This window comes from Hemiscyllium ocellatum, chromosome 11 (genome assembly GCF_020745735.1).
Source record: "Hemiscyllium ocellatum isolate sHemOce1 chromosome 11, sHemOce1.pat.X.cur, whole genome shotgun sequence".
Classification (NCBI taxonomy): Eukaryota; Metazoa; Chordata; class Chondrichthyes; order Orectolobiformes; family Hemiscylliidae; genus Hemiscyllium; species Hemiscyllium ocellatum.
Genome location: NC_083411.1, coordinates 17,899,920 through 17,923,555, shown reverse-complemented (window position 1 = coordinate 17,923,555; position 23,636 = coordinate 17,899,920). Strand labels below are relative to the sequence as shown.

Sequence of the window (23,636 nt, the reverse complement as noted above, 5' to 3'; positions counted from 1 at the left end):
ACGCAGCAGGTTAGGCAGCATGCAAAGAGCAGGAGAATCGACGTTTCGTGCATGAGCCCTTCTTCAGGAATGATTCCTGAAGGAGGGCTCATGCCCGAAACGTCGATTCTCCTGCTCTTTGGATCCTGCCTGACCTGCTGCGCTTTTCCAGCAACACATTTTCAGCTCTATATTTAGATAACTTGGTAGGTTTCATTTTACTTCTTTATTTTACGTCATAAACTTTTCTTCCATTGTTGAAGAAAATCTGCAGCCTTGTCTCCTATGTTTCAGTGAATGACCACCATGTTAAATAGTTTTAAAATCTATCAAGGGTAGTGAAGAAAGCGTTTGGTATGCTTTCCTTTATTGGTCAGAGTATTGAGTACAGGAGTTGGGAGGTCATGTTGCGGCTGTACAGGACATTGGTTAGGCCACTGTGGGAATATTGTGTGCAATTCTGGTCTCCTTCCTATTGGAAAGATGTTGTGAAACTTGAAAGGGTTCAGAAAAGATTTACAAGGATGTTGCCAGGGTTGGAGGATCTGAGCTCCAGGGAGAGGCTGAACAGGCTGGGGCTGGTTTCCCTGGAACGTTGGAGGCGGAGGGGTGACCTTTTAGAGGTTTACAAAATTATGAGGAGATAGATAGGATAAATAGACAAAGTCTTTTCCCTGGGGTCGGGAGTCCAGAACTAGAGGGCATAGGTTTAGGGTGAGAGGGTAAAGATATAAAAGAGACCAAAGGGGCAACTTTTTCGCATAGATGGTGGTACGTGTATGAAATCAGCTGCCAGAGGATGTGGTGGAGGCTGGTATAATTGCAACATTTAAGAGGCATTTGGATGGGTATATGAATAGGAAAGGTTTGGAAGGATATGGGCTGGGTGCTGGCAGGTGGGACTAGATTGGGTTGGGATATCTGGTTGGCATGGACGGGTTAGACCAAAGGGTCTGTTTCCATGCTGTACATCTCTATGACTCTATAAGCTAGACTTCATCCTGAAATCTGACTTCTCCAGTTGTAACATCATCTGAGATCCTAAAAATATGCTATGCCCAACAAAAACACAAATCACATGACTTAGAACTTTTGTTTGTGATTTGTAGAAGGGCACTAACCTCTTTATTTGTACTTTTCAAGAGTATGTGTGAGTGATGTAACTTTAGATTTCGGGGTGAACATAAGAATACATAATCTTTCTTGTTTTGTTAATCCAGAATGTGGAGATATTTTAATCATTTAATGTAGGGCAGATGAAAATAGATTTATGATTACTTAAGGAGAAAATGAGGTCTGCAGATGCTGGAGATCAGAGCTGAAAATGTGTTGCTGGAAAAGCGCAGCAGGTCAGGCAGCATTCGAGGAACAGGAAATTCGACATTTCAGGCATAAGCCCTTCTTCAGATTCCTGAAGAAGGGCTTATGCCCGAAACGTCGAATTTCATGTTCCTTTGATGCTGCCTGACCTGCTGCGCTTTTCCAGCAACACATTTTCAGCTTATGATTACTTAATATTGTTGTGCATTGGAAGAAGGGAGAATCATCTGAGAATATAGCACAATCATTTATTGGTAATGATGTTAAATATTCCACTCAAATCTTAACATTATCTTCTAGTCATTTGGTGAGATCAAGCAGATAGTATTTGAAAACGCTGGTAAAAGATATCATAGAAACATGAGTTTGTGGAGCTTAGAGGATCATTGCTCCTGATGACACTTCAAGAACCATACAGCCTGGTTAGCCAGTGCACCCTCTTGCCACTGAGATGCCCAAAGAATACCTTATTAACAGGCAACATGGCTATCATGGATTACATGATGACCAGTTGCCAGAACGAATAAAGGCATCCGCTATTTTCTAAATGTGGAAAAGTGTCAGAAATCTGAAGCACAAAGGGACTTTGGAGTCCTTGTTCAGGATTCTCTTAAGGTTAGCATGCAGGTTCAGTTGCCAGTTTGGCAGGCAAATGTATTGTTTTCATTCAATTCAAGAGGTCTAGAATACAAGTACATAGATGTACTGCTGAAGCTGTATTAGGCTCTGGTCAGACTGCATTTGGAATATAGTGAGCAGTTTTGGGCCCTGTACCTAAGGAAGGATATGCTGGCATTGAAGGAGGTTCACAAGAATGATCCCAGGGTATAAAGGGCTTGTCGTATGAGGAGCAGTTGATGAATCTGGATCTGTACTCGATGGAGCCAAGAAGGATCAGGGAGGATCTGATTGAAACTTACAGAAAACTGAGAGGACTGGGTAGAGTGGATATGGAGAAGATGTGTCCACCAGTAGGAGAGACTAGGACACAAGGGACAGCCTCAGAGTGAAAGGATGACCCATTAGAACAGAGATGAGGAGGAATTTCTTCAGCCAGAGAATGGTGAATCTGTGGAACTCATTGCAGCAGAGGGCAGTGGAGGCCAAGTCATTGAGCGTATTTACGACAGAGATAGATAGGTTCTTGATTGGTAAGGGGATCAAGGGTTAAGGGGAGAAGGCAAGAGAATGGGATTGAGAACCATATTAGCCATGATTGAAAGGCAGAACAGACTTGATGAGCTTAATGGCCTAAATTTGCTCTTATGTCTTATGTCAATTTCTGGAAAGTTCTGCTCAACATTAAGCAGGGAATAATAACTTACATTGTCTTCCTGGAATGTCACACTTCTTATTCCAGTAAAACAATGCAAAAGAAGAGTTGATGATGTGTCTATCTCACCCATTTCGAAACAAAGGAGACCATCAAAGCCCACTAATGCTTGATTTAGTGTTAATGGTTCCACAGCTATCTGCCACAAAACACAATTGGTCTAGTTGGCTGAATGGCTAATCCAGAAGCCTCAGTCACATGATCAAAACTGCAAGTTTGTTTGAATCACTTTTAATTATAATGTTTTTCACATCTTTCCTCAGTCTGCCTATAAAACCAGAAAGAAAGCAGCTCCAGCTTTACCCACTGATCTCAATACCCCTCAAAAGTTTGATTTCCAGAAGTAATTCTGTATTTCAGCTGTACAATGCACTAATACCCAATTTACAACTATAGCATCTTCAAATATAATTCCATTGTATTGGAGCTCTTGGGAACAGGACGTCTGTACATAGCCAACCTCAAAGATCTTCCACTGGACACTGTTTTACTGAACTCTCTTAATTCGTGTGAAAATGAATTCTAACATCTTTGATTTTTGAATAATTTGTAACTTCTTCTCTATCTTTTCTTTTATCTTTCTTTGATGCATGTGTGTACGCGTGTGTGTGTGCGTGTGTGTGTATAAACATTCCACCCCATTCCCCCAGTTTTGAATGCAGCTTTGTTTTAACTCTAAGAATTTGCTGTGGGTCATTTTAAATAGGGCAACACAAGCAGAGTTGAGAGTTACACCATCACCTACTTTAAAATGGAAGAAGAAAATATGAAAATAAAATTAAATACCCCTTCCATTACTCACTCCTCCCCCTTGCCAATGATATCACTAATTAGCCAATTCACTCATATTTTCCATTGGATTACACTCCAAACACTGTCAGGTCAGGTCCCCATTTGACCTCAACACAAGGACCTCAACCCAAAATCCTGAATTGATCTTCTAAATAATCTGACAGAGATTGGTCATTTAGAATATTATTATTTGCTGTGCATTAGGATTATGTTTGTACAATCTGGTGGTAGATAATTTAGAAACATGGAAATATGATTATAATCATTCTGAAATGAAACTACAATCAGGCAATCAATTAAACAGACATTAATCAGAGACATGGGAGATAATTTTAATCTCCTTAAAGTATCTGTGTTGAAAACAGCACATGACTTACCTTACCCCGTCCCTTAAACGTCCAAACCTACCAAAAATACCTGTCCCTTGTTGATAATGGAGCCATACTTTCTGGTTAAAACATCCAAAAAAACAACCTTTACATTGTGGAAATATAAAATGGCGATGAAGATGTATCTTTCTAATCAAGTCTATCTATATGCCATTGAAAGCAACTAATGCTGGAGATCACAGCGGGTCAGAGAGAGTTAAAAATCACACGATACCAGGTTGTAATCCAACAGGTTTATTTGGAAGCACTAGCTTTCGGAACACCGCTCCTTCATCAGGTGGCTGTTAAGAGACTAAGCTAACGTTTCGAGTCTTGATAACTCTTCATCAGAGCTGAAGTGTGGAAGGATCAGCATTTATACAATAATTGGGGTGGAGTGGCTGGAGGTACTGGATAGAGGGTGCCAATGAAGAAAAGCAACCAGCACTATACACCCACCACACCCGACACCTCACTCCCCCCCAAACTATCGCATAAACATGTCTCCTCTACATTTTACTTTAGTTCTGATGAAGAGTCATCTAGTCTTGCGACGTTAGCTTGCTCTCTCTCCGGGGAGGCTGCCTGACCACTGTGATCACCTGCATTTGTTGTTTTCAGTACAGATTCCAGCATCTGCAATAATTTGTTCCTATGTCTCTATATTTCATTGCTGCTCTGTAAAAAAAAACTTTTCAAACATAGTGGATTATGAATGCATGTGAATTTTTATATGAAATCTGAACGTTCATATTTGCAAAGTAGTTGCATATATTCCAACACAGTTTAAGTCATAGTTTCCTTTACATATTAGAATACAATTCTATATCTGCTAATGACCTATTTACAATGATAGATAGTTCCCAGTGTACTGGATATTAAATTAATTGCAGTGCTACGTAAGGAACATAAGTCAGGAGACACACAAAATGATTTGTCTGCTAAGTAAATGCATTCTGCTGACCTTAACTATTTGTTAATCAAACCAGTCTATTTCTGGAATGTAGCAAATTAATTGATTGCATTTTCTGGCAGTCAAAAAAGACTGGGGATTTTACTTGTGTCAACCACAAAAAGAATTAATTCTCAGCTTTTGGTCAACATTTTATGTAACTTAGGGTAAAATTATTACTCAGCTTCAAACATCAGAAGTCAACTGACATATAGAAAGTAAAAATGTTTTAGTTAATAAATATTTCTGGAAGCGCTTCATTATTGATATTACTGCATAACTGAAGATTGATGACAGACTTTAATCATTTTTAATATTACAGAAGGGGTAAGTATTCATTTAACAGCTAAATTAGAACAACTAACTCACAATAAGATGGAAAATCAATCATCATTTTGCTCAAATGTGATTTTCCCTGACTAATATTTCTGGACTTCTGACTATATGGTGGTGGCAGGGAAATTTTCTGCAGCCAATAGATATTCATTTTTCAATTAGATCAGATTACTTACAGTGTGGAAACAGGCCCTTCGGTCCAACAAGTCCACACCAACCCTCCGAGGCAACAGCTTTCAGGTGATCCATGTGTTTGTTCAGGACCACCTAATCGACCTAAACTTTGGAAATCACGGGACCTGACCTCACATTAACCTCACGTCATACCCATACAGGGCTATTTCCCTGGTTCCAGCACCAAACTTCATCCCCTGAAACAAATGTCTGTCTCACTTAGAGGATGTATGTGGCCATCAATGGCATTCCTGCTGCCATTCCCTCCCCCTACTCCCAAGTCTGGGAATATCAGGTTTAAGCTGGTGCAACTCTGCTGGAGCTATCCCTGTCATTGTGTAATTGAACAGGAACCAGGACAGTTTGGTATCAGTGACACTGTAGCTTGCTTCATTCAGTCTGCCCTTTCCGCTGGACCATTCAACTATGGAGCTGTCCTTATGTGCCAATTGCCATTTAACTTTAGGAAATATTCAAATTCCCTGCTGATAAATGACATCTCATTGTCCATGACCAATATTTCCGGGAATCCATATCTCGTGAACAATGCTCACAGAACCTCAATCGTCATCCCTGAGTTTGCTGAACAAACTTTATGCACATCCAACCACCTAGGATGGGACTCCACACCAATGACCAGAAGCATTGAGCCCATGAAAGGACTGGCATAGTCAACATGCAACTGAGCCCAGGGTTTGCCCAGCCATTCTCACAAATGTGGGACTTTGCTGGTGGCAATTTTTGTCCTTGTTGGCACTCTGGGCACTGCCCCACAAAAGCAGCCATGTTGGCATCCGAGTAAAAAGTGAGGTCTGCAGATGCTGGAGATCAGAACTGAAAATGTGTTGCTGGTTAAAGCACAGCAGGTTAGGCAGCATCCAAGGAACAGGAAATTCGACGTTTTGGGCCAGAGCCCTTCATCAGGAATTATTTCTGATGAAGGGCTCTGGCCCGAAACGTCGAATTTCCTGTTCCTTGGATGCTGCCTAACCTGCTGTGCTTTAACCAGCAACACATTTTCAGCATGTTGGCATCCGTCCCTGGCCACCAGACATAGCTTCTTGCTCACATCTGCATCTTGGAAATGTCTGGATGACCCTGGTGGAATTCTGCCAGTATCTGGTGGCAACCTTTACTCGAGACAATCATCCATGCTCCCCACAGCAATATGCTGTCTTCTACGGTAGTTTGGTCTCGCCGGGTCCAGAAAAGTTTCAATCCTGGTTGTGATGGGTCTTCTGTTTTTCCCATTACACCAGCTGTTTTAGTTTTGTTCGGACAGGATATGATTGTGCCTACAGTCAGACGTTGTCAGTGATGACAAGAAGGGTGACCAGAAAGTTTAAAACCAAGATGGACTGTTCCAAAGGAGGCACCACTGATGCAGTAACTAGCAGTGGGAGGCATGTCAAGGCATCCGCATTAGCCACTTATCTTCCCGGACATAACTGTACTATGTCCAGTACTGTACTGTTCTAACTGTACATGTACTCCCTGAGAATAAGGGCCCAATGCTGAATTCTACCAGAAGCTATGGGCAGCACCGCCTGGTCCTCCTTCAGCCGAGCAGCAGTTTATGATTTGTTACTATGACAAATAAAAGGTACTGGTAGATCTTTCCTCACACCAAAGATGACTGGCACACTTTCTTTTCTATCTGGGCACATTTGCATTCGACTTCAGCCAAACTCCGGGAAGCATATGCTATTCGGCGAAGCTCTCCATTGGGCCACTGGTGAGTCAACACTATCCCAATACCATCAGGGGAGGCATTACATGTCAGCACCAGCTCTCACTTCAGATCGTAGTGGGCCAACAGCTTAGATGACACTAGCTGCTTTTTTCACTTCTCTACAGGCTACTTCCTGGCTACACGACCATTTCCAAGACTGACCCTTTTTCAGTGGCAGGTGTAAGGGTGCCAAGATGCGGGTCAGGTCACGTATGAACTTTCCGTAATAATCCACTGACCCAAGAAAAGCCCTAAGCTCCAGTACAGAGGTGGGAGCCGGGGCTCCTTGGATTGCCCTCAATTTATTGTCCAATTGGTGTAAACTGGTTTGGTCAACTCTGTAATCCAAACTGGTGACTTGGGTGCCTGGAACTCACATTTTCTTGCTTCTAAGGCATAAGCCCGTCTGGAAGAAATGTTAAAGCATTATGTCCAAGTTCTCCAAGTGCTTTTTATTTGCTCTTCCCTGTTATTAGTATATCATCCAGATAAATAGCAAGCTGGGGTAGACCCTGTAAAACATTCTCCATGGTCCACTGGAAAAGACCACAGGCTGATGATACTCCAAATGGCAGTCTTGTGTCTTGATATAAACCCTTCTGGGTACCTGGAGCGTCGGATGCTGAGGGGTGACCTTATAGAGGTTTATAAAACCATGAGGGGCATGGATAGGATAAATAGATAAAGTCTTTTCCCTGGGATGGGGGAGTCCAGAACTAGAGGGCATAGGTTTAGAATGAGAGGGGAAAGATATAAAAGAGACCTAAGGGGCAACATTTTCGCGCAGAGGGTGGTACATGAATGGAATGAGCTGCCAGAGGAAGTGGTGGAGGCTGGTACAATTGCAACATTTAAAAGGCATCTGGATGAGTATATGAATAGGAAGGGTTTTGAGGGATATGGCGGGGTGCTGGCAGTGGGACTGGATTGGTTTTGAATATCTGGTCACCATGGACGGGTTGGACTGAAGGGTCTGTTTCCATGCTATACCTCTCTATGATTCTATGGCTCTAATTGTAGGATATTTCTGGGACTCCTTATCCAGTTGCAATTGCAGGTAGGCATGGCTCATGTCCAACTTCGTAAAGGTCAGTCCCCCCACCAACTTTGCATCCAACTCCTCTATGCAAGGGAGCAGGTATTCATCCAGTTCCAAGAAGCAGTTTATCGTTTGCTTAAAATTTCCACAAGGGCGAACAGGGCTGTCAGCTTTCACAATTGGTACAACCACTGCTGCCCATTCTGCAAACTGCACTGGTTTGATGATTCCTTTGCTCTCTCGCCTCCTCATTTCCATCTCTACTTTTGCCCACAAAACAAATGGCACTGGATGAGTCTTGCAAAATCTCAGAATTGCTTCCTGGTCAACATGTAAAGTGGCTTTGGCCCCTTTGATAGTCCCAAGCCCTTTTGAAATACTCCTGGGTATTTCATTAGGACTGCACTGAGGCAGCCATTTTTTAAATCGAAAATGTTAAGCCAATTAAAATGAATCTTTCTCAATTAATTCCACCCCAATTGGCTTCTGCCCAAGCTTTTTTCTACCGTCAGTAGTAATTGCACCAACTGCTTCTCCTCGGATACCAGAACTGAAGTTGTCCCCTTAATCCGCAACAGTTCCCCAGTGGATGTTCTCAGTCTGGCCGAGGTCTTGCACAAACTTAAAGGGTTGAGTCCCGAACGAATCTTGCAGCCACAGATACAGCTGTGTTGGTATCGACCTCCATGGGAATAAGGTGACCATTTAACTAAACATTAATGTTAATTGGTTCTGATTAGGATATTACGAAGCAATTTAATTGTTCCAACCTACATGTAGGGGACTTTCCAGTGTGTGCCCTCTACTGGGTACCAGCCTATGAATTTTCTTACTCAAATCAGGCCTGGTAGTGCTCCTTTACTGTCTCAAGTCCACATACTGGCAGCAACTACAGTGGCTCACTGGCCCAAATCCTGAAGAACATTTTCACCACTTAGCTGAGGCTTAGCTTTGTCATGGGGTTCAGCTGTGGGTTGGCCTAGGGTCCTTACACTGCGTGAGGCTCTGCAATAGCCTACACTCACATGCTGTTCCCCAAACACAGTTGGACAGGTGAGGGTGTCCACTTCCATTGGGATGCCCTGTAGCTCCAAAGCTCCACTTGCCACATTTTCTAATGACAAAGCCAGTTGTAGCGCCTGTTTGAAGTCCAGTTGGGCTTCAGCTAGTAGGCGCTCCTGCATGATTACATCATTAATCCCACATAACTACATATACAATTACTACATATACTATACACATTTAAATGTTATTTTCATTCTTGTATGGGATGAGAATGTCACTGGCAAGGATGGCATTTGTTGCCCAACTCTAGTTACCCTTGAATGGATTGGCTCTTTGGGCCATTTCAGAGGACAGTTAAGAGTCAACCACACATATGTGGATCTTCAGTCAGATATAGACCAGACCAGGTAGGAATAGAACATAGAACATAGAACATGGCAGCTTCTTTCTCTAAATGACGTCAGTGAACCAGATGGGTTTTTACAAAAATCAGCAATGGCTATACAGTCACCATTAGGTTAGCTTTTGGTCCAGATTTTTAAAAATGAATTCAAATTTCTTGATGAATTCAAACTCATGTCCCTAGAACATTAGCTCTGGATTACCAGTTAGTGACATAACTGCTATGTCACAGCTATATGATATAGTCTTGGGTCAGAGCATTTAAGCATCTGTGATTTCATAGTACTTAAAGTTATAAGTATTAAGAATCCTAAATAACTATAATTGTTCAAAGCAGGCTTCCACAACAGCAACTTGTATTTTTGAAGCATTTCTATCCTAATAAAACATTTCAAAAGTACTTTAAAGAAACTTTATGAAACAAAAGATAATACTGAACCAAGCACAGTTTTAAGGGCAAAACACTAAAATCTTAATCAAAAAGGTAGGTTTTAGGGAGTATCTCAAAGGAGGAATGCAAGGCTCGATTTAGGGATGGAATTCCAGAGCTAATCTATCTAGGCTGATGCCAGGCATGAAAGGACTGTCTTATGAAGAGAGTTTGAGTAGATTGGTCCTGTACTTTTTGGAATATAGAAAAATGAGAGACAACTTTATTGAAACACACACGATTCTTACAGAACCTGACAGGGTAGATGCAGAGAAGTTGTTTCCCCTTGTGGGAGAGTCTAGGTCGCGAGGGCACAATCTCACAACAAGGGTCACCCATTTGAGGCAGAGATTAGCAGGAATTTCTTCTCTCAGAGGATTGTGCCTCTGTGTAATTTTTTACCAGAGTGGATGGGTGAGGCTGGGCCATTAAGTATATTCAAGACTGAGATAGGTAGATTTTTATGGGAATAAAGCAGGAAAGTAGAATTGAGGTATATCAGATCTCTGGAAAGTTCAAAATCACCACTCTGTTTTAGTGAATAAATAAATCAGGTTCCATTTTTAGTTCAAGCATTTTCCAGAATTTCACTTCAGTCTCAGGGATTTTACACTAAAATTCTTTTCATAATAGTGTGATTTGGTTTCATGTTTACTGAGTAAATCAAGCTGTTTTGATTCTGTACACAATACTCCAGTTTTGGTCTCATCAATGCCCTATAGAGCTCAAGCACAACATTGGTACTTTTGCTTTCATGTCCCCTTGCAAAACATTATGTTTTGTCAGCATTCCTAATGACCGAACTTGATGGGCTGAATGGCCTACTTCTGCTCCTATGGTCTAAGCACCCAGGTAGCTGAAGGCACAACAGCCAATGGAGGAGTGATTTAAAATCAAGGATAAATGAGAAGCCATGATTGGTGGAGTAGAGATCCCAGCTGGTTGTGAGGCATGAGAAGTACAATTAGAAAAAGTGACACCAGGGAAGAGCTTGAAAAGAAGAATGAGAATTTAAAAATTGTAGTGTTGCTTGTCTGGGAATCAATGTTGGTTAATTGATACAGGGGCAAGACGAGAAAAAATGTAGTCACTATATTTATTACCAGTTAACACCAGGAGTGCTGTGACTAATGGAGAACATCCCAACTGTTTGGATCCAGGCCTCACCTCCTTAGCCTGACCTGAGATGCATGGCCAAATGCAATAGGCTAGATTGTGTTCGAATATCTGGTCGGCATTGATGGGTTGGACCGAAGGGTCTGTTTCCATGCTGTACATCTCTATGGCTCTAATCAAACCAACATCAAGCAGTTCCATTACTCACTGAGCCATCAGTATGAGCTATCCTAAATAGATGTCAATGCAAGGTGTTATGTTGTTGCAAGTCTGGTCAGAAGCAGACTACCCGCACACCAACCCAATATAAAACAGTAAATGAAGAAAAGTCACCTTTATAGGAAACATCAAAATCACCACTGTTGCAGAGACTAAATAAATCAGATTCCATTTTTAGTGCATGGATTTCTTTAGAATTCCACTTCAATTTCAGGGATTGTACACTGCAACTCTTTCCATTCATAATAATGCTCTATGCCTTCATGTTTATTGAACAAATCAAGTTGTTATTACTATACACAATACTGTACACAGAATTCCAGTCGTGGCCTCATCATTGCCCTATATAACTCAAGTGTAACCTTGCTATTTTTACATTCATATTCCCTTGCAATATGTGATAATGATCTGTTTGCTTTCCTGATTGTTTGCTGTGCCTGCACACTAACATTTTACAGGGCACCCAGATCACTCTGTCTCTCAGACCTCTATAATTTCTAACTATATTCTTATTTGTCAATAACAAGGGGGCATAATTTTAAAGTGAAAGGCAGGAGTTTTAGAGAGAATTTGTGGAAAATCTTTTCACCCAGTAGGTGGTAGTATTAGAATGCACTGTCTGCGAGAGTGGTAGAGGCAGGAAACCTCACAACCTTTAAAAAGGATGAGCATTTGAATTGTCATAGTATTCAAGGCCATGGACCTAGTGCAGGACAGTAGGACTAGTGCCAGTAGCAGTATATTTTGGTGATAGCTGAAGAGTCTCTTCTGTACAGTATGATTCTATGAATATAGTGGTCTTTCATTAAATATAAGCATGCAATAATTTGATATTAACAATAAAACATAAGTTTATTGCACAAAATGAATGAATATGAAGTAGAACAAAGCAAGCAATGTATATATATCATAATCTGAAAGACTTCAAATGTCAATATAAAATCCCATCTGTTCTGAATATCATCAATTTACATTACTCTATCCCATCAATAAATTTTTCCTATTTATTTCACTTCTCAGTCTGTGGGAGATAGATAGCTTTTTTTCTTGATTATTCACACAACTGAACTTAAATTGTCTTAGCTGCAAATAATCAATACACAATAGACAATTGGTGCAGGAGTAGGTCATTCTGCCCTTCGAACCTGCACCACCATTCAATATGATCATGGCTGATCATCCTTAATCAGTATTCTGTTCCCGCCTTATCTCCATAACCCTTGAGAGCTCTATCCAACTCTTTCTTAAATGAATCCAGAGACTGGGCCTCCACTGCCCTCTGGGGCAGAGCATTCCACACAGCCACCACTCTCTGGATGAAGAAGTTTCTCCTCATCTCTGTCCTAAATGGTCTACCCCGTATTTTTAAGCTGTGTCCTCTGGTTCGGCACTCACCCATCAGCGGAAACATGTTTCCTGCCTCCAGAGTGTCCAATCCTCTAATAATCTTATCGTCTGATTATATACAGAAATCCTTCAGTTTTCTAACCAAACTTCTGGAATTTTCAAGCCAAAACCATTACTATGTCCTGATATTCTTAGCTAACTTCTTTCTCCATGAGAAACTGGTCATACACTTAACCCCAACCAGACCTTCCATGAACAGAAGCCAAAACATTTCTGAAAGCTTGCCAATTATATAATGAAAGGATGGTGTTGAGGTTCTTGTTAAAGCAAGCAAAGGTAGTTAGTTATAGGACACTACCCTCAGAAACACCTGCAGCAACGCCTTTGGACTGAGACAATTGTACTTCAACTCCCAGAATCATTTTGCTATGTGTTAGCCATGACTCTAACTGACAGAGTTTTGCCCTTGACTCCCATTAACTACAGTCGAGAGTGTGGCACTGAAAAACACTGTAGGTCAGGCAGCATCCAAGGAGCAGGAGAATCGATAGTTTGGTCATAAGCCCCTCATCAGGAATGAGCTCATTCCTAATGAAGGGCTTATGTCCGAAACATCGATTCTCCTGCTCCTCGGATACCGCTTGACTTGCTGTGCTTTTCCAGCACCACACTCTTGACTCTGACCTCCAGCATCTGCAGTCCTCACTTCCTCCCTACAGTTGACTACAGTTTTGCTGGGGCTCCTTGCGACCATACCCTATCAAATGCAGCCTTGATGTCATCAGCTGTTGTTCTCATCTCACCTCTGGAATTCAGCTCTTTTGTCAATATTTGAACCAACACTGCAATAATGAGCTCAGGGGCTGAGTGGCCCTGACAGTATCTAAACTTAACACCAGCGAGTAGGTTAACATTGTGAAAATGTTCCATTCTGTCAGTTTTCTGAAGATTGAGAATAGACCATAAAGAATTTTTTGTTTTCATTTATATTTGATTTTGAATAAAGTGGGGCAAGGACCATTTTAAAGCTAAAGACTGTACAAGGACTTTTTTTTTAAATCATTCGCATGATGTGGATATCACAGACAACACCAGTATTTATTGTCTATCCTTAATTGCCCAGGGTGCAGTTGAGAGTCAACCACATTTCTGTCCATCTAGAATCACGTGTAGACCAGACCAAGTAAGGACAGCAGTTTCCTTCCTACTATCTGCAAGAATCAAACTCAAGTCCCCAAGACATTACCTGGGTCTCTAGATTAATAACAAAAACAGAAATTGCTGAAAACATTCAGCAGGTCTTGCAGCATCTGTGCAGAGAAAGCAGAGTTAACGTTTCGGGTCCAGTTGACCCATTGTACCCTGAAGGTGGCTGCATAGGTGGATAGAATGGTCAAGAAGGCACATAATAGCGTGCCTTCATCGGACGGGGTATTGAATACAAAAGCCGGCAGGTCATGTTAAAATTGTACAAGACATTGGTTCAGCCACATTTAGAATACTATGTACAATTCTGGCCGCCATGATCAAAAGAATGTGGACGTTTTGGAAAGGGTGCAGAGAAGGTTTATGAGGATGTTGCCTGGTACGGAAGGTGTGAACAGAAGTTGAGTAAGTTAGGATTATTTTCATTAGAAAAAGGAGATTGAAGGGAGAACCTGATTGAGGTCTACAAAGTCATGAAAGGTATAGATAGGGTGGATAGACATAAGTGTTTTCCCAGGGTGAGGGATTCAATAATGAGAGGTCACACGTTCAAGGTGACAGGAGAAAAGTTTAAGAGAAATACAATGTACTTTACACAGAGGGTGGTAGGTGCCTGGAACAGGTTGCCAGCAGAGGTAGTAGAGGCAGGCACGGTAGATTCATTTAAGATGCATCTAGACAGATATAGGAGTATGTAGGAAGCAGAGAGATACAGATCCTTAGGAATTGGGTGGTAGGTTTAGACAGTGGATTTGGATCGATTCAGGCTTGGAGGGTCAAAGGGCCTGCTTATGGGTTGTAAATTTTCTTTGCTCTTCTTTGTTCTTTGTTCTTCAGAACTGGACCCAATAATGTTGACTCTGCTTTCCCTTCACAGATGCTGCAAGACCTGCTGAATATTTCTAACAATTTCTGTTTTTGTTTCTGATCTCCAGCATCCTCAGTTCTTTGGGTGTTTTCTCTCTTAGACTAATATTATAGCGATAATCCTACTCGGTTACTGCCTCCCTATGTTGCACCTTTAAAAGGAAATTACTGGATTTCATTGGGAGTTGCTTTACTTCAAGACCACACTTGAACTTGACTCTAATTATTTATTATTGATATGGGGTTTAATATTGCCACCAACATCCTAACTCACATTAATTCTCTGGAGATATTTGGGCTTTTTATCGTTCACAATTTAAGTCAATCCATGATCTGCACCCAAATCTACAGCTGCCAAGGTCCCAAACTCTGGAACCTCCTCTCCTAATCTCTCCTCCTTTCTACATTTCCTCTTCCTTCGAGGTGCTCCTTAAAGTTTACCTCTTTGATAAAGCTTGGCCATCTGCCCTAATGTCTTTTTACATGGTCCTGTTTCAAATGTTGTAAAATGGTCAGATGAAGCGGGCTGTTTCACTACACTGAAAGCACTGCGTTCATATAAATCATTGTTATTCCCATAGGGAAAATGGGCATTCATGATCTCCAGATTGGTTGAGTATGTAAACACACCACAATTGAGGACTATAGGAACAGAGAGCTGTATACCATTCAACTAGATCAAAGCCGATCTGTTTTTTTTTATTCATTCACAGGATGAGGGTGTCTCTGGTCAGGCCAGCATTTATTACCCAGGGGGCACTTAAGAGTCAACTGCATTGCTGTGGGTCTGGAGTCGCATGTAGGCCAGACTGCGTAAGGATGGCAGCTTCCTTCCCTGAAGGACATTAATGATTCAGATGGGTTTTTCCAACAATCGACAATGGATTCATTAGACTCTTAATTCCATATTTTGTTATTGAAATCAAATTCCGCTGTCTGCCATGGCAGGATTCGAACCTGTGACCCCAGGACATTATCTGGGTCTCTGGATTAACATTCCAGCGATAACACCACGAGGCCATTGCCTCCCCGTACATTACCTCTATCTGCTTAGTTAGGATCTATGGCAGTCACCTTCTTGCCTGACAAGAAATCCAGGAATCTCAATTTTAAAACGTGTTATGGCTCCCAGTCTCAATAGCATTTTGGAAGAATAGTTCCAAAATTCCATTATCTTTGTGTCCACATGTGCTCTTTGTTACCACCTTTGAGTAACCTAACTCCTATTTTAAGTATATTGCCTTTTTTTCCAGACTCACCCACCAAAGAAAATAGTTTATTTCTATCCTCCCTATCACCAAAGTAATGATTTTTACTCTTCTATACAGGATGATGCGCAAGTCCAGTATGTGAAACCTATACTGGTATAATGTAACCCTTTAAGCATTGGTCAATCCTTATCGCAGACCCTCCAAAGTTAAGATATTGTTCCTTTAGTGTATTTTCTTCATTAAGTTACAGAAATGGATGTCGCTTTCAAGTCCAGCACCGCCTGGCTGTGAGCATTGCTCCCCACATGGTGTCCAGTTGAATAACTATAACATAACTTCCCTCCTTGTGTGAAAAGTACCTGTTAAATTTTATTTGATACTTCTCCACTACCTTTTAGAGATTTCTACACATGGATGTCTAAACCCTTCCCAAGTATCTGTTTTCTAAATGACAAGATGAGGTGTTTTAAATAACTCCCGGCAACCCAATACCAAGTCAGCTTTTATTTACACATGAGCAGTCCTTTTCTTTAGTACTGCCTCTTCAGGGTTAGCAGTCAAAGTGCCAGAATCTCTGACACTCCTCTTTTTCTCTGTCAGTCAGGGCTCCCTAATTGGACCGGATTAACAGCCCCAGTCAGGGAACTCATATTCTATGAGGTCCAGCTGACTGATCTCATTACAGTTACTATACCCTCCCACCCTGAGTCCATGGACATAGACCACTCCTTTTCTTAGGAGAGCTTCCTAGGGTATTTTAGCACCAGGTCAGGTTGGTCCAACTCAATGTCCAATATGGGGGTGGTATATAATCTACGGGAGCTTGCCCCTTGAGCCAGGAGTGCCTCGGTAGAATTTCACTCTCCAGGTGGCAAAGGCATCGAGACGGCTACATCTATTATATCTATTTCTGATTCAGAAGACTCATAACACTTGATGGAGAGGGTGAATGCACGGGTTTCAGCAGCTTTGCCATCTGTTCCGAGGAGCTAGGCACTGTTTTGCTCCCGTACTGCTTGCAAATTTGTGATTCTTATATGGTCCATGTGCTTGTTCAGGACTTAATCAAACTTCGTCCCCTGAATCAAACTGTCCCTGTCACTTGGTGAAATCTTCTGTCCAACACTGGCATTCCAAGTGCCATTTCAGTGTTAATAACAAGATGTTTATTAACAGAACACAGCAGCCTGCTTGATCAGGAGCACATCTGCCACCTTAAACATTCAATTCCTCCACCACAGTGACAGCCCTGTCTACCAGCTTGCACGGCAGCAGCTCACCAAAATTCCTTTAACAACATTTTGCAAACTCACAAAAGTCACAATCTAGATGGTCAACTGAAGCAGGCACATGGGAACACTGCCACCAGCAAGCTCCCCTTCTAGTCACACACTATCCTGATTTGGAACTCCATCACTGCTTCTTCATTGTCACTGGGTCAACACACTGGAACTTCGTAGCCATTGAGCATGTACCAACACCACTTGCTTTGCAGGGGTTTGAGAAGGTCGCCAACACCTTCTTGGGTAAAAAGGAGTGGGCAATAAATGCTGCCATAGCCAGTGAGGCCCATAATCCATGAACAGACAAAATAAATATTAATCCATACAGTTAAGGAAGGTCCCAAGCACAGCCAGACATGGGAAGGTACATCAGGGCTCAATGGGTTGAGGCTGGGGGCAGGCATGGGGGCCCAGGCCAGGAACAGCACAGTGCCTGATGATTCCTGTCCCTCTCCCGGTCCCATTTCTAGCCTCTGCTAATTTCCTGTAAAATGTTCCCACAAAGGAGCAACTGAAGTGCTCCAAATAACCTCAGCATCTTCTGGCTTGATGTTTAGGAGGAATACAATGAAGGTTCTTTCTTATGTTTGGTATACAGGAATTCCTGCTAGAATGTGATAATAGGCGAATAACAGTAGGATCGAGTTCAGCTCCATCACACTGACAAAGTTGGGAAAAGAATAAATTAACTATGTTGGAAGTTGTATCTTCAGTGACTTCATAGACAGAAGATAGATTATTATTTTTGGGATAAGCCAGATGAAACAGCAAGCCTTCCACCGATTATATCCTGTCATGGTCTGCCCTCCACTTAATTAAATCTGCTGATAACAGTTCTTCAAACTTTCGCCCAAGAGTATAAAATCCAAAAAGGTATAAATGACAACTTCATTGTCATGCTGCTTACTTTCCACATTTCCCTGGTCAAAACAGGACAGGGGCTCTTGTGCTTTATGGGATATCTGATTACATTTGCTCATCATTGGCACCGGTTGATGGGGGGAGGAAGTGATTTGTTGGTGAACAATTTTCAATATTTTATACCGTAACCATGAATGAATAAAAACATAGAACATAGGACATAGAATATAAACATTATAGCGCAGTACAGGCTCTTCAGTCTTCGGTGTTGCGCCAACCTGTGCAAACAATCTGAAGCCCATCTAACCTACACTATTCCATTATCATTCATATGATTTTCCAATGGCCATTTAAATGCCCTTAAAGTTGGTGAGTCTACTACTGTTTCAGGCAGTGCACTCCACGCCCCTACTACTCTCTGAGCAAAGAAACTACCTCTGACATCTGTCCTGTATCTATCACCCCTCAATTTAAAGCTATGCCCCCTCATGCTAGCCATCATCATGTGAGGAAAAAGGCTCTCACTGTCCATCCTATCTAATTTTCTGATCATCTTGTATGTCTCTATTAAGTCACCTCTCAACCTTCTTCTCTCTAACAAAAATAGCCTCAAGTCCCTCAGCCTTTCCTCATAAGACCTTCCCTCCATACCAAGCAACATGCAGGTATATCTCCTCTGCACCATTTTCCAAAGCTTCCACATCCTTCCTGGTTGTGGTTCTGTTCGCCGAGCTGGAAGTTTTTGTTGCAAACGTTTCGTCCCCTGGCTAGGCGACATCATCAGTGCTTTGGAGCCTCCTGCTTCGCAAAGTGAATCACCTCACATTTTTCTGCATTAAACTCCATTTGCCACCTCTCAGCCCAGATCTGCAGCTTATCTAATGCCCTCATATAGGTCATTTATAAAAATGACAAACAGCAGTGGCCCCAAAACATATCCTTGCAGTTCACCACTAGTATAAAAACAAATTGCAATTTTGAAACATCTTCCCTCAGCGATGCTGTCAATCACAATTTTGTCATCTGCATAATGTCTCCAATTTATCCATGTATCTGAAATCCATCAACCTGCAACCATTCTTGTCATGCTTTCATCCTTCTTAAAGATAAATGCCCAGAATTGGATACAATTCCTCAACTGAGGACAAATCTATATTTTATAAAGGTTCATCATACCATCCTTGCTTTTTATCAAGCCCAGAATGCCATTTGCCTTTTTAAGCGCTTTCTTCAACAATTATCTCTCATGGTGCCACTTCACCAGGACAGGAAAACACAGCAACCTGAATTTGAAACTGAAGATCCATTCTGCCAGTATTTCTAAAAAGAAGAGTGACACCATGATTCTGTCAGCAGTTGCAGATCTCAAATCAACAATTCATGTAGGGGAACTGCATTGCAGGATTCACAGAAATGTTAGAAATCATTAGCATCCCTCAGGCTCCCCTCAACTCCATGAAACTTCTCCACACATGAATATGATCATCAGAGTTTGGGACAAAATTCACAATTTGTTTCCTTAACCTGTACGTGAAAGAGGAAGGAGAACATCTTTCCAGCTCACCCTGTCTGTTGTCCATAAAATATTGCCATCATTTGATTTACTTTCAAAATACCAATATGCTCTTTTAGTGTATGTTTACAATGTATTTCTATATATCAAATAACTTCTAACTTTCTCCCTTACATAAAACCTTTAATAAGATGCTGCAAAATACAAGATATTTATATGAGACCACTATTACAAAAGGTTATATTTAAGAGAAGTCTTAACTATTGCTGTTAGTTCACAAGAACAAAGAATAAAACAGCACAGGAATAGGTCCTTCTGCTGACATGTTGCCCTTCCCTATTAAAACTTCTTCCCTTAAAGGATCCGTATCCTTCTATTCCCCTCCTATTCCTGTATTCATCCAGGTGCTTCTTGAATGCTGCTACTGTGTCTGCTTCCACTACCCCCTCTGGCAGCACATTCCAGGCACTCACCACCCTTTGTACGAAAAACATGCCTCACACATTTCTTTTAAACTTCCCTTCTTGCACATTGAACCTGTATTCCCTAAAACTGTAATTGACCCCTCCATCCTGGGAAAAGGTTTCATACTTTCCACTCTATCCATGCCATTCACAAACTTATAAACTTCTATTAGATTGCCCTTTAACCTGCATCCCTTTGAAAACAAACCCAATCCATCTGACCTTTCTTCATAGCTAAAATCCCCAGGCAGCATCCTGGTAACCCTTTTCTGTCCCCTCTCCAAAACATCCACATCCTTCTGGTAGTGTGGTGGGCAGAACTGCACACAATATTCAAGTGTGGCCAAACTAAACTTCTACAAAGCTGCAGCATAACTTTCCTATCTTTATATTCAAATGAATTGAATTGAGTTGAACTGAATTTATTGTCATGTGTGCCATGGCACACTGAAAAGCTTTGTCATGTGAGCAATACAGGCAGATCACAGAGTTAAATAGCATAAATAAGTAAATAATAGATAAACAGTGGCAAAAACAAAAACACAGGTACAGGAAAATGCTAAAAGTAGCATGCCATAGGCATTTTTTGACTGCCACCTTCAGTGATCTGTGGACCTGCACACCAGGTCCCTCTGCATATCAATACACCTCAGGGTTCTGCCATTCACTGTATAATTTCCACCTGTACTTGACCTTCCAAAAAGCATCACGCCCCGTCTGTCCAGATTAAACTCAATCTGCCATTTTTCTGCTCATGTCTCCAACTGGCCTATATCCTGCTGTACCGTTTGACAATCATCCTCACTATTTGCAAGTCCACGAATCTTTGCATCATCTGCAAACTAACTAATTAAACCAGTTACGTTTTTCTCAATAACATAATGGCTCTGATTCTCACATTCACCTTCAGCTTAAACTTTGTCTCCATTACTAAATGTTTTTAGTTCCTTTCTTGCGGAGAGTCCAAAAGCTGAACAGTTCTGAAAATTGATATACTGGGTCTGCAAGCTTTCTACCTGGTGCCAAAGTCAATGCCTGGGCCCATCTTGAGGCTAGTTCAATGCAGACATTAGTTCAGTCCAGGTGTGAATGAGAGTGCACCTGGAGTATTGCATACCATTTTAATCCTCTTACTTGAGGAGGAATGTATTCTACTGGAGGCAGTACAGAGGAGATTTATTAGATCAATTCCAGAGATGAGGGGTTTATCTTATGAAGAGAGATTGAGCAGTATAGGCCTGCACTCTCTCAAGTTTAGAATAAAAAGAGATCTAATTGACATATATAAGATGTTAAAGGAGATTGAGAAAGTAGACATAGAGAGGATATTTCCTCATGTGGGCAGACTAGTACAAGAGGTAAACGTTTCAAGATGGGGGAGGCAGATTTAAAACAAGATGGGATGAAATTAATCATCTTGAGGGAAGATGATTCTGTGAAATTCACTACTCCAGACACCGATGGATGCTGGGATATTGAGTAAAATTGAGATAGACCGATTTAAATTTAGTAATGGGTGGAAGGGCTATGGAGAACAGATGAGAAAGTGTAGATGCAGGTGAGATAAGATCAGTCATGATCGTATCATGTGGCTCAAGGGGCTGAATTGCCTGCTCCTGCTCCGAGTTCTAATGTAAAACCAGGCAGTTTTTTCAGGATGACCACAATTCAGGTTGTTTGACCATGTGCATCCACCCCTGATACGGGGCTATTGCTGTTAAAAGTATTGTCCATTCGATTGGGCACGCATTGATTGCAGCAAACAAAGAGATTCACTCTACATGTGTGAAGTTGGATCAAAATATGGCTCACTGAATATAGAATCAGAATCATAGAATCCTTACAATGCAAAAGCAGGCCATTCAGCCCAAGTCCAGACAGACCCTACAAAGAGAATCACGCATCCAGACCCATCCCCCTACCCTGCATTTCCCTAGGCTGCACATCCCTGAACACTATGGGCAATTTAGCACATGGCCAATCCACTGAACCTGCATATCTTTGGACTTTCAAAACTGGAGCATCCGGAGGAAACTCATGCAGACAATGGGAGAATGTGTAAACTCCACACCGACAGTCACCCAAGGCTGGAAGCAAATCCAAGTGCTTGACGCTGTGAGGCACCAGTGCTAGCCACTGAGCCACTGTGCTACCTGACATGTGACATCATGTTAGTGCCACACATGGAGACATCAGAAGATGCAACTGGTCATTATGTAATTCCATACAGTAATTCTACAACTATGCAGGAGAAACAAAACACTGGCAAGAGACAAGGTCATTTTAAGGGAACAATGAGCCACCAAGGGTATCTAAGAGGAACTTGAAATTAAAACAGTTAATGTTGTTATTTGAAAGAGTGGTAAAGCATAGATCTCTAAATGAACCAAAACCAAATTACATAAGTTATGGTAAGAAGTCTTGGAAGTGAACAGTGGTGTTTGAGAGCGCTCTCTGACAGATGAGATTGAAGGATGCCCCAGAATCTCTCCAACTCCAATATTTATATCCAAAATACTGTTCAAAACAGTCCATTGCACAAAGAAAGTCACAGCTGCCTATTTCAAAAACGACACGCGTAAACTTTTACCGAATTGTCCTTCCCTTTCATTATCAATAGAACAGATTCCTCGAAAGGCAGCGCCAATGTTTTCAAGGAAGTTTGAAATCTTCATATGCTTTGTCTTTAAAAAAAACTTTCAATCCGTTAATGATTAGAAAGTCGATGTCCTGAACCATTACTGCCGACGAAGGGGAAAGTTTGTATTAAAAGGATGCATTAAGTCCGAAACTTAGGCATAGGAGACTCACCGGCGTCTTAATGTCGTTCCTATAATGTTGCTCGGTGGCACTGAGTGCGGAATTCATCGCCATTGTTCCTTAAATAAGGTAGAAAAGAGCAGAATTCAGATCATGCAGAGAACTCTCCCTATCAAGCGTTAAAAACACGTTGACAGACAGAAAAGATAATGAACAATAATGTTGACTAAAGCCCCTGCAGTCGAATGGTTATAATGCATTGGGCTAAAGCAGGGCTTCTGATATTATATCCCATTGATAATGAAATACCTCGCTTTTCCTCAGGGCAATGACAAGGCGGCTGTATGTAGTGTAGGTATGACCTTGCGAGGAGGAACTGGACTAAAGGGGCAAAAAATAACTTGCTTTCAACAGAATTGGCAGACTCTCAGGTTAAGATGGAGTCTCCTTATCCTTTGACATTTTTTTTCCAGTGTGGAACTGCACAAAAATGCTCAATAACTTATGGCCACCCCTTTCTCCCATTGAGAAGTAGTATGTGAATATAAACTTTTCTGGCAGTACTTTTTAAAAGACTAAACTTGTCTCTTTCTCGTTATTGAATTAAGTTTCCCCGTAGCCAATGTGTTGCTGTCAATCAGGATTCTCTAGTGCATTGGTAAAATATAACTGGCCTGAGGATCTATATATAAACCTCTCTGCTGTGGAGACTGCAGCAAATAAGCCAGTTGAAGTTCACTAAAACTTGCCCCTAACCGCAAAGCATCTCAGTCCACTGCCACTAAACAGAGAAAGCAAGGGCCGCCCCCACCTTCTGCCATATCACACCTGCTCTTGACTAAAACAAAAAGCCCTAACGTGAGAAAACAACAGCTAAATAAATAATAAGAGACCGGATGGTTAATAAAGATAACTGTAAATAGGATA

The 23,636-nt window shown here is 41.5% G+C and overlaps 1 protein-coding gene across 1 annotated transcript in view; it reads right to left on the bottom strand.

Moving 5' to 3' along the window:
* Window positions 1-23,082, bottom strand: part of LOC132820121 (protein ATP1B4-like) — a 65,366-nt gene extending 42,284 nt beyond the window's left edge. Inside the window, exons 1-2 of the mRNA XM_060832051.1 lie at window positions 23,019-23,082; window positions 22,761-22,828 (exon numbers count right to left, since the gene is read on the bottom strand). Of these exons, the coding sequence (XP_060688034.1) occupies window positions 22,761-22,823 (63 nt within the window). The 5' untranslated portion in view covers window positions 22,824-22,828; window positions 23,019-23,082. The remainder of the gene's footprint in view (window positions 1-22,760; window positions 22,829-23,018) is intronic.
* Between the last annotated feature and the right edge of the window lie 554 nt (window positions 23,083-23,636).